Source organism: Dendropsophus ebraccatus, chromosome 12, assembly GCF_027789765.1.
Source record: "Dendropsophus ebraccatus isolate aDenEbr1 chromosome 12, aDenEbr1.pat, whole genome shotgun sequence".
Taxonomy (NCBI): domain Eukaryota; kingdom Metazoa; phylum Chordata; class Amphibia; order Anura; family Hylidae; genus Dendropsophus; species Dendropsophus ebraccatus.
The window spans coordinates 57,149,141-57,163,710 of NC_091465.1; the positions used below are offsets into that span (position 1 = coordinate 57,149,141).

The 14,570-nt window shown below is 46.1% G+C and overlaps 1 protein-coding gene across 2 annotated transcripts in view; it reads right to left on the reverse strand.

The window, feature by feature from the left end:
• The window catches only part of LOC138769042 (NXPE family member 1-like), an 80,947-nt gene extending 67,377 nt beyond the window's left edge, over positions 1-13,570 (reverse strand). The window contains exons 1-2 of one of the 2 annotated variants that reach the window (XM_069947207.1): positions 13,484-13,570; positions 13,234-13,331 (exon numbers count right to left, since the gene is read on the reverse strand). In XM_069947207.1, the coding sequence (XP_069803308.1) occupies positions 13,234-13,326 (93 nt within the window). In that variant the 5' untranslated portion in view covers positions 13,327-13,331; positions 13,484-13,570. Of the gene's footprint in view, positions 1-514; positions 599-13,233; positions 13,332-13,483 lie in introns of those variants that run through there. The other variant, XM_069947208.1, reaches the window with a different exon arrangement.
• Between the last annotated feature and the right edge of the window lie 1,000 nt (positions 13,571-14,570).

Here is a 14,570-nt window from a genome sequence, read left to right on the forward strand (position 1 = left end):
TACACACTATATACAGACCAATATTACCACCATAGACTGACCACTGCATAATGACACTATACACACTATATACAGACCAATATTACCACCATAGACTGACCACTGCATAATGACATTATATACGGACCAATATTACCACCATACAGTGACCACCACCTTATTTTTTTCTCAATAAAATACACCGTATTACCTTAGTGACATCATCATACACTATACATAGGAGCTGCAGCCAATTACCGATCACCTGCAGCAATTACATAGGACTGATGAGGCCAGAGAATGGCTGCAGCTCCTATACACAGTGTATTTACCTCAACACTTCTAATGCACAGTGGAGTCAGCAGGGGTGATACACACACTAATTATATTATATATATACACACACACATTATATATATATGCACACACCCAAACCATCCAGTCCATCCACCACACACATGACATGTAACACACACTACATTCATCCATTATACACATAGCATTCATACACACACTACATGTACAGTATACTTACCCCCTCTAACAGCATGCTGGGTGTAGTTGTCCTTGTCCATGGCAGCAGCAGCAGCAGAAGGCTGTGATCCTCACCCTGCAGCCTTCTCCTCTATCGTCCCGACTGCCACATCAGTCTCACCAGGAAGACCAGGTCACATGGTGCAGAAGGGAGGGGGAGGGGGAAGCTACACACTCCGGAGCAGAGTGTCCTGTAGCCTCTGTGTGACCCCTGATAGCAGCCATAAGCTGCAGCCAGGGATCACTGACAGAGGCTGCAGGACGCTGTCTGTGCGGTCCTGCACCTAACACTCACTGTAACTGGGGCAGGGGGCCCCTGGGGGATGGGGGCCCTGGGCAACTGCCCTCTTTGCCCCCCCCCTAACGCCGGCCCTGCATACACAATACATGATCCCATCCCCAACCAGTATTATACATAATATTCATAATCAATGCATTCATACATACGTATGGTATGAAATTACTATACAGTTATGCAGTTATTTTCTTGTAACCTGTAATGGGACCCAAGGGCTAATACAGGTCCTTTAACCTCAGCATGTTGGTTCATCATAATTTTAAGTTAACAGTAATTTTCTGTACCGAAACGATAGAAAGGAAAGGGGGGGGGGGGGGGGGTATAACCAGACCATGAAAACAATTAGAAAAAAATCCCTGTCATCCATTTACAGTTGGATGAGGAAAATATCCATATAGCAGCATTTCAGAAGGACATACAGAAATAATACTAGAGTAGGTAATCACTTTCTTTGTGCTGTTGGGTTAAGTGGTATTCAGGTCTGACTCATTAGGCAGGGTATTGAAAGCTCCTCCATACCACATATCTGGTCAACTTTCAACCGCCTCTCCTCCAAAGTGGCTAATTCAGACAGTGTATTGGGACCAGTAATGCTGGGTTTACACGGAACGATTATCGTGCAAATTTGCACGATAACGATCGAATTCGAACGATAATCGTACGTGTAAACGCGGCGAATGATCGAACGCCGAGCGAGAAATCGTTCATTTTGATCTTTTAACAGGTTCTTAAATCGTCGTTCGCAAAAAATTTGCTGATCGTTCCGTGTAAACAGTCGTCGCGCGATAGTCCGACCGCCCTCCACCCGGCCCCCCGCTCGCAGCCCGCCCCCCCCCCCCCGCTAATCCGCAGCCCCCTGCGCCGGCTCGATCGCCGCCACCGCCGCCGCTCCGATCACCACCCCTGCCGCCGCTCCGATTGCCACCCCCGCCGCCGCTGCTCCGATCGCCACCCACACCACCGCCGCTCCGATCGCCCCCGTCCCCCGGCCGCGACCATATTTTACCTGCTCCGCATAGCAGGTCTTCCACATCCCCGGCTCCCCTCTTTAGTGCACTGATTGGCTGAAGAGGGGAGCCGGGAATTTCAAACGGCTCTTCTTCAGCCAATCAGTGCTCCTCTTCAGCACTGATTGGCTGAAGGGGAGGCGTTTGAAATGCAAGGCAGCACTGATAGGTGGCGATCGGAGCGGTGGCGGCGGGGGTGGCGATCGGAGCTGCGGGGGTGGCGATCGGAGCGGCAGGGGGGGGTGGCGATGGGAGCGGCGGGGGTGGTGATCGGAGCGGCAGCGGGGGGGCGATGGGAGCGGCGGGGGTGGCGATGGGAGCGGCGGGGGGGGCGATGGGAGCGGCGGGGGTGGTGATCGGAGCGGCAGCGGGGGGGGGCGATCGGAGCGGCGGGGGTGGCGATCGGAGCGGCGGGGGTGGCGATCAGGGTGGCGCAGGGGGCATGCGGTTGAGCGGGGGCGGACTGCGGGCGGGCCGGGCTGCGGGCGCGCGATCGCAAAACGATTTTTTCGTACGATATATTGTACCGTCTAAACGCTGATCGGTATAAAAAAAAATTGTTTCTTCGAAATCGTTAATCGTGCGATCGGGCCAATTATCGCTCCATGTAAACTTAGCATAAGGGTCCATTTACACAGAAAGATTATCTGATAGATTATCTGCCAAAGATATGAAGCCAAAGCCAGAAACAGACTATAAACAGAGATCAGGTCATAAAGGAAAGCCTGAGATTTCTCCTCTTTATAAATCCATTCCTGGCTTTGGCTTCAAATCTTTGGCAGATTATCTGTCAGATTATCTTTCTTTGTAAATGGACCCTAACCGTGCAGCAGATACCAGGTGATGGTACACAAAGCGTTGCAGACCACATTACAGGCCTGAAAGATAAGTACCCACCAGGTATGCAATGCTGCACAGGTCCACCAGATGTGGAAGAACCAACCATAATTGTGGTTACATATTCGACAAATGGAAGAGTGTTGCGTAGTATAAAGGGACGTAGTGACCGGTGTTTTGTACCATCTTGATAAAACATACTGACTAGAGATGAGGGAACCAGTTCGGCCGGTATGGGATCCGGTTCGGATTTTTCCAAAAGTTCGGTCCGGTCGGATACGGATTTTTGGACCCACGGTATCGCAACAAGCTGTGTGAACTCATTCACCCTTCCCAATTGGAGAAAAAAATGAATTATTATAGAGAGGAGCTGGGTGCACAGTCAGTGGCAGCCTTTGGAACACTGCACTCTCATTCACACCATTCCCACCAGGGCCACACCAGCAGCACTGCCTCCTGCACATCCTCCTCTAGCAACTTGGGTGGCATGAGCAGCTGCACCAGTCTGAGCCTGATGTCCATGATGCACGCTTTCATGCAGCCACAGGCCGGGGTAACTGGAGCACCCGCACAGCAGCAGGACATGGCGGCACACCTCAAACAGCAAGCCCAGGTGTTTTTGGACTCCACATTGCCACCTAACGTGCCGGAACCCCTGGACTACTGGGTGGGAAAATTAGATGTCTGGCCACATCTCGCTGAATTTGCTTTAGACATACTCTCCTGTACGGCCAGCAGTGTGTCATCCTTGCGAGTTTTCACCGCAGCAGGTCATATTGTCAGTCCCAGGAGAACCAGATTGTCCTGTGATAGTGTGGAGCGTCTGACTTTCATCAAAATGAACGCCACATGGATAGATAAGGACTTGAAACCTGCTCCTGATACCACAGAGTAGGATTTGTTCCTGTTGTCACCAAGATGTAGGACCTTTTCTGCTTATATTATGGCCTATATGTGAACTAGACCTTACTGGTCATTTCACCATTCCTGCTGCTGCTGCCCTGCTACCTCTCGCCTGTCCATGGACCTTATTATTCTGCTTCTGCTGCTCACGTTTCCCCACTACAACTGCTACTCCTGCCTTCACTGGCCTCTATGTTGACCACTGACGATCCTGTACTGGCCTCTATGTTGACTACTGCTGTGCCTGCCCTTGCCTCCATGTTGTCTACAGCTGGGCCTTCACTGGCCTGCATGTTGACTACTGCTGTGCTTGCCCTTCCCTCCATGTTGACTACTGCTTTGCCTGCCCTTGCCTGCATGTTGGCTATTGCTGGGCCTTCACTGGCCTGCATGTTGACTACTTCTGTGCCTGCCCTTGCCTCCATGTTGTCTACTGCTGGGCCTTCACTGGTCTACATGTTGACTACTGCTGTGCCTGACCTTGCCTCCATGTTGGCTACTGCTGGGCCTTAACTGCCCTCTATGTTGACTACTGCTGTGCCTGCCCTTGCCTCCATGTTGACTACTGTTGCTCCTGCCTGGCCTCCATGTTGGCTACTGTTGTTCCTGCCTGGCCTCCATAATGAATATTTTTGCTCCTGCCTGGCCTCCATGTTGGCTACTGTTGCTCCTGCCTGTCCTCCATGTTGACTACTGTTGCTCTTCCTGGCCTCCATGTGGTCTACTGCGGCTCCTGTCTGGCTTCCATGTTGGCTACTGCTGCTCCTGTCTGGCCTCCGTGTTGGCTACTGCTGCTCCTGCCTGGCCTCCATGTTGGCTACTGTTGCTCTTCCTGGCCTCCATGTTGGCTACTGTTGCTCTTCCTGGCCTCCATGTTGACTACTATTGCTCCTGCCTGGCCTCCATGTTGACCACTGTTGCTCCTGCCTGGCCTCCATGTTGGCTACTGCTGCTCCTGCCTGGCCTCCATGTTGGCTACTGTTGCTCTTCCTGGCCTCCATATTGACTACTATTGCTCCTGCCTGGCCTCCATGTTGACTTCTGTTGCTCCTGCCTGGCCTCCATAATGAATATTGTTGCTCCTGCCTGGCCTCCATGTTGGCTACTGTTGCTCCTGCCTGTCCTCCATGTTGACTACTGTTGCTCTTCCTGGCCTCCATGTTGACTACTGCTGCCCCTGCCTGGCCTCCATGTTGGCTACTGCTGCTCCTGTCTGGCCTCCATGTTGGCTACTGCTGCTCCTGCATGGCTTCCATGTTGGCTACTGCTGCTCCTGCCTGGCCTCCATGTTGGCTACTGTTGCTCCTGCCTGGCCTACATGTTGACTACTGTTGCTCCTGCCTGGCCTCCGTGTTGACTACTGCTGCTCCTGTACTGGCCTCAAATGACTATTGCTGGACCTCCGCTGGCCCCCAATGACTACTGCTGCTCCTTCACTGCATTTGTGACCTTTTTCCTGCATAGACGCTGTAATGGTGAATTTCCTGCATAGACCCTGTAATGGTGAATTTCCTGCATAGACCCTGTAATGGTGAGTTTCCTGCATAGACCCTGTAATAGGGAATATTGAAGTCTAAAAAAAATAAATTGACTTTGAGATATTGAAAAGATAATGATGTTACTGACATGTAGAGCCCCAAATTCAACCAAATACACTACCCCCGTAGCATATAGATGCTTTAAACTATGAAATCCGAAGAAATCCGAAATTTGGCCGAACCAAACTTTTAAAAAAAATCCGGAAGTCCGGTCGGAACGAACTTTTGAAAGGTTTGCTCATCTCTAATACTGACACTTTTAACAGCACCTACATATGGTACTCTACCAATAAAAACCTCTGATTATGGGACAAAATCATGGATTATCCTACAAACAGGCAAAAATCATGGCTGAACTGTATACCTGCTGCTACACCTTTAGTAAATCCTTACGGCTCTTTTGCACAGGACGATTATCGTGCAAAAAAATCATTATATTGTTTGAATTTAAACGATAAAGCGTTCTGTGTAATTGCAGGCAATGATCGGAACATTGTTCGTATGTTGATCGTTGATTTATGCTACGTTTTAATGGAGCGATAATTCGCCCAATCGATCGTTTAACGATTTTGAAGCAACAATTTGGTTTATATAACGATCAGCATTTAGACAGAGAAAAATCGTTATTGCGTTTTTAGGATCACTTAAGCCCATCTTTCAGATAGGGTGAATTTTTGAAGGACTATTTACACAAAGCGATCTGCGAATTTTTAGCGAACGATTTGAGAACATGTTAAAAGATCACAATGAACGACTTCTTGCTCGTTGCTTGATCATTTGCTGAGTTTACACAAGATGATTATTGCTCATATTATATCATTATAGCAAAAATTAGAACGATAATTGTTCTGTGTAAACGCACCATTGGATCTGAACCTAAAATTATCGCTAATCGTTAGCTGTAATTCCACATTTGTTCGCTCAAGTTCCGCATTTTTTCACTAATCGTTCAGTGTAATTGCACATTAGCAAAAAACAAAAGAGAATTTTGTCAGCTCACCCACTCAGCCTTACTTCACCTGATATATGGATGTCAGGAACCGGTGACACCAGACACACAGAGACAGTGCACCCTAAGCTCAGCCCCGCCCACTGACTCTACCTACTTGCCCCCCTAGGCTAAACCCTAGGGCAGCAACTGGGCGGCGGTCCCTGTACTGGTTTGGTGGGACACAAAGACAAGACAGACAGACAAAACACAATAAAGAATGGTCGACAGTCCGGGTCACAACAATCGGGCAGCGCAAGGTCAATAAACAGGCAATATGGTCAGGGGCAGGCAGCAAGCAGGGATAGTCAGAATACAAGGCAAAAATAGTCAGAATAAACAGAGAACTAAACAGAGGCAGAAGCAGGCTGAGACAAGCTCAATATCCGGCAGTGAGAGGCAGGCTGGCAGACACTATATAGGAGACCAGAGGTCCAGTGCAGGAGCTGATTGGACCAGACCCCTAATCTCCTCAGAACACCTGGGGCAAGAGCAACCTGACCAGACAAGTTAACCAGCATCAGAGTTAACTCCGAAATGGCCAGGAGTTTCTCAGGCGGGTGTGGCTGAACAAACACAGAAGGAAATAGGCCAGTGTTCAGACAAGGCCCAGGACACCGCACAAACATACAAAAACACTGAATATCAGCACCATTTCAAGCGCGCAGCACGAGCCAAGGGGCGCACGGAGTTCCGCACAGGCACATTCATAACAGTACCCCCCCTTTTATGAGGGGCCTCCGGACCCTCACTTGATAAATCAGGTGTAGGTGGAAAATTACCTCTCACCACACAGGTTTGAATGTCACTAGCAATATCGCTATCCGTCTCCCACTCATCAGCGGAGGACTCTGAGATAGAGACAGATGAGCTACAGACAGAGTTATCATCACCACAATTTTCATTCACATCAGGCACAGGTATGGCAGGTTTATCAGAGGAACAGTGTATGCCCATTTCACCAATGGTTACCTGTGCGCCCAGATGACCTTCCTGGTAGCCATCTGGACGCTGATGATGTTCTGCTCGCTGGGGACGGATGGGGCAATGGCTGATGTAGTGACCACTGTTCCCGCAGTAAAAGCACAGGCCATTATGTCTCCGGAATTCTTGTCTGGTCCTGACATTCAATACTCCCAGCTGCATAGGTTCCTCCTCTGAGACGTCAGGGGAGGATAAAGGTTTTTCAGCAGGAAAAGAAGCGGAAGGTTTGAAGAGGTCAGAGTTTGCTTTCGCCCTTTTTCTGTCTCGTAGTCTGCGGTCAATAGAAATGGCCAAAGCCATGGTCTCTTTAAGGGTTGGAGGATCTGGGTGACCTACCCAGGCATCCTTAATGCCCTCTGCCAATCCTTGTTTAAAGAAAGCCTTCAAAGCTGGTTCACACCAAGCAGTCATCACACAAAATTTCCTAAACTCAGAGCAATATTCCTCTGCTGGTCGCTTACCCTGACGGAGAGAGAGTAGATTGTTCTCTGCCAATGCCATGTGATCTGGTTGAGCATATATAGTACCCAGGGACAAAAAGAATTTCTCCAGGCTACTCCATTCCTCCGCCTCAGGAGGGATTTTGAGAGCCCAAGCCTGAGGATCTCCCTGCAGCAGTGAGACCACAATACCAACCTTCTCCAGCTTAGAAGAGAAGTGATTGATCCGAAAAAACAACATGCAAGCACCCCTAAAGGACTCAAATTTCTCCATATCACCAGAAAATCTATCAGGGAGCAACATGACCGGTTTTCTAGGATTTTCCACCACTGGGGGCGCTACCACAGCATTATTCTGATTGGCAGACAAAACTTGAACCTGTTTAGCAAGGTCACCAACCAGGCAAGACAAAGCCTCCATCTTAGCCACCAGGTTTAAATCCAATAACTGAGTTATCTGGTTTGCCAGTTGGACCACCAGGCCTGACACCCCCTCCACCCGGGTAGCAAGATCTTCCACAGTAGCCATGGCACCAGAGGGGGGCAGTATATATATTTGGCCGGATATTCTGTCAGGAACCGGTAACACCAGACACACAGAGACAGTGCACCCTAAACTTAGCCCCGCCCACTGACTCTACCTACTTGCCCCCCTAGGCTAAACCCTAGGGCAGCAACTGGGCGGCGGTCCCTGTACTGGTTTGGTGGGACACAAAGACAAGACAGACAGACAAAACACAATAAAGAATGGTCGACAGTCCGGGTCACAACAATCGGGCAGTGCAGTACAAAAACACAATCCAACAAGCAAGGTCAATAAACAGGCAATATGGTCAGGGGCAGGCAGCAAGCAGGGATAGTCAGAATACAAGGCAAAAATAGTCAGAATAAACAGAGAACTAAACAGAGGCAGAAGCAGGCTGAGACAAGCTCAATATCCGGCAGTGAGAGGCAGGCTGGCAGACACTATATAGGAGACCAGAGGTCCAGTGCAGGAGCTGATTGGACCAGACCCCTAATCTCCTCAGAACACCTGGGGCAAGAGCAACCTGACCAGACAAGTTAACCAGCATCAGAGTTAACTCCGAAATGGCCAGGAGTTTCTCAGGCGGGTGTGGCTGAACAAACACAGAAGGAAATAGGCCAGTGTTCAGACAAGGCCCAGGACACCGCACAAACATACAAAAACACTGAATATCAGCGCCATTTCAAGCGCGCAGCACGAGCCAAGGGGCGCACGGAGTTCCGCACAGGCACATTCATGACAATGGATCTCCGTGGTTTGAGAGCTCGCGGGTGCTGTATTGTGGGCCGCAACCCGACTCATCCAAGATAGGAAAAACGTGTGCATCCGCAGCTTCATAAAAATCAATAACTTTTATTAAACGTCACAAAACATAAAATAACAAACTGGTTAAAAGACACGCCAACGCGTTGCAGGGTGAGAACCCCTTAATCATGGCAATAGTAGCATGGTTACAACTTGTTTAAATACAGATAGGATGTGACGTTAGACTGGATAGAACCGCCCACCAGAAAACTACATACACCTGGGCGTCCACTCCAGATAAGTCACATGACTATTTACATCGCACATAGAAGTGTAGCAGTGAACATAAAACAGGCAACAATCATATACATATTGGAAAGTCATAAACAAAAAGCAATGTAACTATCAATAAATGTAGTATAGGTCAGTTTTATAATTTAGCCCTTTAGGGAACCTAGTATTAAGATTAAGAATCCAAAGCGCCTCCCTCTTTCTAACCATACGGGTCCAGTCACCCCATGTTTAGGTCTATTAACCCTTTCAATAGCGGAGACTTTTAAACCACTCGTATCCCCTGCGTGACACTCAACATAATGTATAGCAAGGCCAGAAAGTGAACGGGTACTGCGAGATGAAATGGACATTTTAATGTCAGATAGGTGTTCTCCGAAACGGGTTTTAAGCTTCCTGATACTCGATCCCACGTACTGCAAATCACACACCGTGCAGTGTGCAACATACACGGTGTGGGAGGAATTGCAGTTGAGGAAGGATCGGATCCTGAACTCTCGGCCCGTACTGGATGACACCACTGCAGGTTTTTTGATTACATAACGGCACAAACCGCATCGCGGTACCGCACACGGGAAAAAACCTGTGGTTTTAAGCCAGTTTGGTGTATGTGGCTGTGAACTGTTACCAATGTCGCTCGGGGACAACAAGTTACCCAAAGTCTGACCTCTACGTGCAACATATCTTACCCCGTTGCCTAGAATCTGTTCACACTTGGGATCAGAAAAAAGTTAAGGTAAATATTTTTTTATAATATTCCGTATATCATTATATTGTGGACTATAATTAGTTGAAAAGGTAATGCCACATTTATCACTAGACCCTTTAGTCTCATCTGTATGTGTGTTGCCACCTCTGTCTCGTAAGTGATACTCTCTGTCTTTCTGCTCTGCTATGTAGCGAGCCCTCTTAATGATGTGGATTTTGTATCCCCTAGCCTGGAGTCTCTGCTTCAAGTTTTGAGCACCCATTAGGTAAACCGCATGATCTGAACATGTGCGAATCAGACGGATAAATTCCCCAATTGGAAGATTCCTGGTGACATGGGGGGGGGTGACTGCTTCTGGCATGCAGCAAACCATTTCCCGCAGTTGGCTTGCGGTACAGGTCAGTAGCAATTTTACCGTCCACAAAGTGCAGTTTTACATCCAAAAAAGAAATGGACTTGGGCTCAAATTGTGCGGTAAATTTTAAGTTCAGGGTGTTAGCATTCAAATAACGCACCAGATCCGCAGCTTGACTCTCTGACCCCTGCCACACCAGGAGGAGGTCATCTATATAGCGCCCATACCAGGTGATGACACCTAAATATGGGTTATGGACGCTATATAGAACGACCTCCTCCCAGTAGGCCATGTATATATTGGCCAGGGAAGGTGAAAAACTGGCGCCCATCGGGCAGCCAAGTATCTGGAAATAAAAGTCATCAAGAAACTGAAAGAAATTATTGGTCAAAAGAAAACATGTAACAGTGAGGACATTGTCCGATAACTCTCTACCATAATTGCTATACTTGCCGATGTGGAAAGCCAGGGCCTGGATGGCCATATCATGGGGGATATTAGAATAAAGAGCTACAACGTCACAGGATAACCATGACGCGTTCTCCATAGTAGGTAACTTTTCCACACTGGCAAGTAAACTTTTACTATCCCTGACATATCCCATCGTCCTTACTGCGAGAGGTTGGAGCAAATCATCCAACCAAATACACAATCTTTCAAGGAGAGAACCTATGCCAGAGACAATGGGACGTAGAGGTGGTGGGAACTGATTCTTATGGGTTTTTGGTAAGGCATGGAAAATTGGCACTACAGGAAACAAGGGCAAGAGATATTGCCGTTGTTTATCATTCAGAACCCCCACCTCTACGCCAGTGTCTAATATGTCAATGAGGCGTAGCCTCACCGCATCAGTGGGGTCAGTAGGTACACGTCTATATGTGGTAGGATCGTCCAGTATGCTCTTAACCTCCCTAATATACAGATCTCTATCTAAGACAACCACCGATCCCCCTTTGTCTGATTTTCTTATAACTACATGGGGGTTATCCGCAAGATCTTTTAGAGCGGCTCTTTATTTTTTAGTGAGATTATCTTTATTTTGTTGTAAATTTACATCAGGTCTATTGCTCAGCTCTGTAAGAGCTTCTTCGACCTTGTGCTGAAATACATCCATGGCCGGTGTCCTGGACTGGATGGGATAATATGTCGGGTTAGGTATGGTAAGGCGATTTCCAGTGTCTGTCACTAAATCCGACAGACACAGGGCATCGGACTGTAAATCCAATAAAGATTGTATACACCTTTGTTCTGTAAATAGTAAATCTAATGGAGTAGACCCTCGACCCACAGTGTTAAGGTCCGATGTGGAAGGACCCGACATACATCTATTGGCGGAGGACTCATCAGTAAAAGATGTTTCTGAGACATCCGCCAAGAAATGTCTTTTTATAGTGACCAATCTCATAAATTTGTTTACATCTTGAATTGTATTGAACAAATTAAACCTTTTACTCAGTACAAAAGAAAGCCCTAGGGACAAAACATTCTTTTGGTCATCTGACAAACAACATGCAGAGAGATTAATCACATCAAGACTAGTGGGGCTCAATATCTCCTCCTTTGGCCTCCCCACCCCCTGTATCCTCCCCCTCCCCCTCTGATGTTTCCTCCCTGCACGCCTGGGCCTGGATCGTTTTTTGATTGTCCCATACCAGCTACAGCCCTTGAGCGTGTAATCGGAGGATCACGGTGAAAGTTTCTATTTTTATTTTTACGTCGGGCACCACTGGGGGGGCATTACCTCGGGGGTTAGCTGATGTCTCAAAGTCCTCCTGTTCGGAGTAGTCCGTCTGGGTATCCGTAGTGTCCTCCTCAGAGGTAACAAATGAAACCGATTTTGATTGTCCCACAGCAGCATTGGAATTTTTCAAAATAGACGCAGCCTGGCGATGCTTACGCCTGAACTCCCACCAGGTGTAAACCATATCAGCTGAGTAATCTTTAAGATCTCTATCAAACTTTGTCCTCTTTCCTTCTATGATGGTATTTTCCGTATCAGCAAGTATTCTGTTAGTAGTTTCCATCATCTGGGCATAGTCCGGCCTAGCATGAAATACTTGTAGTTTAGCATTCATATCGGTAAGTTCACGGTAAGTGGACGCCCAGGTGTATGTAGTTTTCTGGTGGGCGGTTCTATCCAGTCTAACGTCACATCCTATCTGTATTTAAACAAGTTGTAACCATGCTACTATTGCCATGATTAAGGGGTTCTCACCCTGCAACGCGTCGGCGTGTCTTTTAACCAGTTTGTTATTTTATGTTTTGTGACGTTTAATAAAAGTTATTGATTTTTATGAAGCTGTGGATGCACACGTTTTTCCTAATTGCACATTGTTCATTGTTCTGCTGGGATCAGAAGGAATAAATTATCATAGTAACGATCGCAATAACGATCGTAGTAACGATCGTAACTAACGACCATCGCTCTATGTAATATGGTGACCGATTTCAGGTTAACGATAAACAATCTCGTTTGCGATCGTTAGTCGTTAATCATTAAAAATCACTCCATGTAATCGCACCCGTAGTAAATATGCAAATCCTGGTGCCACAAAACATTTTTACAGCAATTTGGAGAATCTCAGAAAAATAGCACTGCTATTGTCAAAAAATCCTAAAAGAAATGTAGTTAAGATTTACAAAGAACATGGGAAATTTTTACATTGCATTGACAAAAATGAAAAAAACTTGCTAGTGTTATATTTATGTAAGTGCAAATGATGGTTGTATTGATTACTCATTGTTTTCAGACAGGGTCCTCTTTCCTTATGTATCAGTCTGCAATTTACCGTATTCATGTTATGCGTTTCTTGATTTTTTTTCATGTTCTGTATGTTAAATAGGTATTACAGCAAAATGTTTTTTCTTTCAAATCAACTCCTACTGCTAAAAATTTCATACTGCTTTGTTCCTATCACGGAGAGAGGTGGCAACAGGGAGCGCCATGTCAGAGTGGAGATTTTTAAATAGAAGTAAATTACTAATCTTTCTTTCTGACACCTGTTGATTTAATATTTTTTTTTTTTTTTGCTGGAGTACCCCTTTAACACCTAAAACTTTTCATAGCATTCTAGAATCAAGGAAACTAAAAATGTGTTACCTTTTTTAAGCCTTGATGATGAATAACGCTCACCAGGAAACAAAATGCAGTTAAAGACATCATATAACGTTTATATATTTGGAAAGATCTCATTATGCCTGAAAAAAGAAACAAGAAAAATACAAGGTATTACAAAAGCAGCTTTCGCAAGATCTCTCTCTCTCTCTCTATCTCTCTCTCTATCTCTCTTTATCTCTCTCTATCTCTATCTATATTTTAGTGTACAAACTGTGCAAAGAATATAACTTACCACAATGCTGGCTGTATCATCTCCAAATCCAATTTAACTGGGACTAAGGAAGTAAAACTAGTTTAGGACAAAGAAAATGAAGGAGGATTAAGGGCGTTTATATCATTAGAAGGATGTATCATTTTATAGTCCAACTGTCCAATCAAAGAATTATTCAAATCTAAAAATGTTTTGCCAATGATGCAGAGAAAACTATAAAACTGTGAGAGGAATAAATGGGACACAGCAAGGTATGTGTTGCTGAGGTTAAACATGCAAAAAGTAATTAATTGTTCCTTTTTATAGGATGACTCCTATTAAAATACATAAATGTTATGTTATAGAACTAAAAATAGAATATGACTAGGCATAGTTGACAAGAGCAATTCATCTCCGATGGTACATTGTGATTATTGCTGCTTCTATTAAAGCTGAGGGGTCCTACAGTACTGTATATCCTATTCCCTACAGTTTTTTCATTAGTTCCATTTTAGAGAAAAACTGACTTTTAAAGCCAAGTTGTTTGACTTGATGAATGGATCTCATCCTAGAGCCTTGAGAGACCTATCAAACATGCTGAGCTGGGCATAGAAAGCATGGGAAAAATACATTCTATAGACTTTTTAGCTGTAATGTTTGTTGTGTGAAATTAGGGTGGCCGTCAGCAATTTGTGTTGCCTGTGGTTTGGGCAGCATAAATCTATTTGAGATGTCCCACCACTGTGGTTCTTTTGTGTGTCTTATTCGCACCGTTCGAAAAAGTTTTGTATCCAGGTTAATTGAGGATGAAGTACTTTTGTTGTTTCATCACTAGATGTCAGTGTTGTATATGTCTGAAATTGCACAGCTGTTGTTTATAATGGGATAAGGTTTTCTGTGTTTCTGACCAATAGAGATACTCTTCTTTTCTGACCCATCCTTTCTCTTCTTTTCTTGCACACATTCCTTTCCACCACTCACAGGGTCCTTTACATACCCCTGTAGGAAGAAGTCACTGTGTGGGAGGAAGTGTAGCAGTAGTCTTACTCAGATTCTTGTGTGAGAAGGACACACAAAGCAGACGTCCCTGCTGTAGCCAAGCCAGGGCCTGGCTCAGCCAGGAACCTTG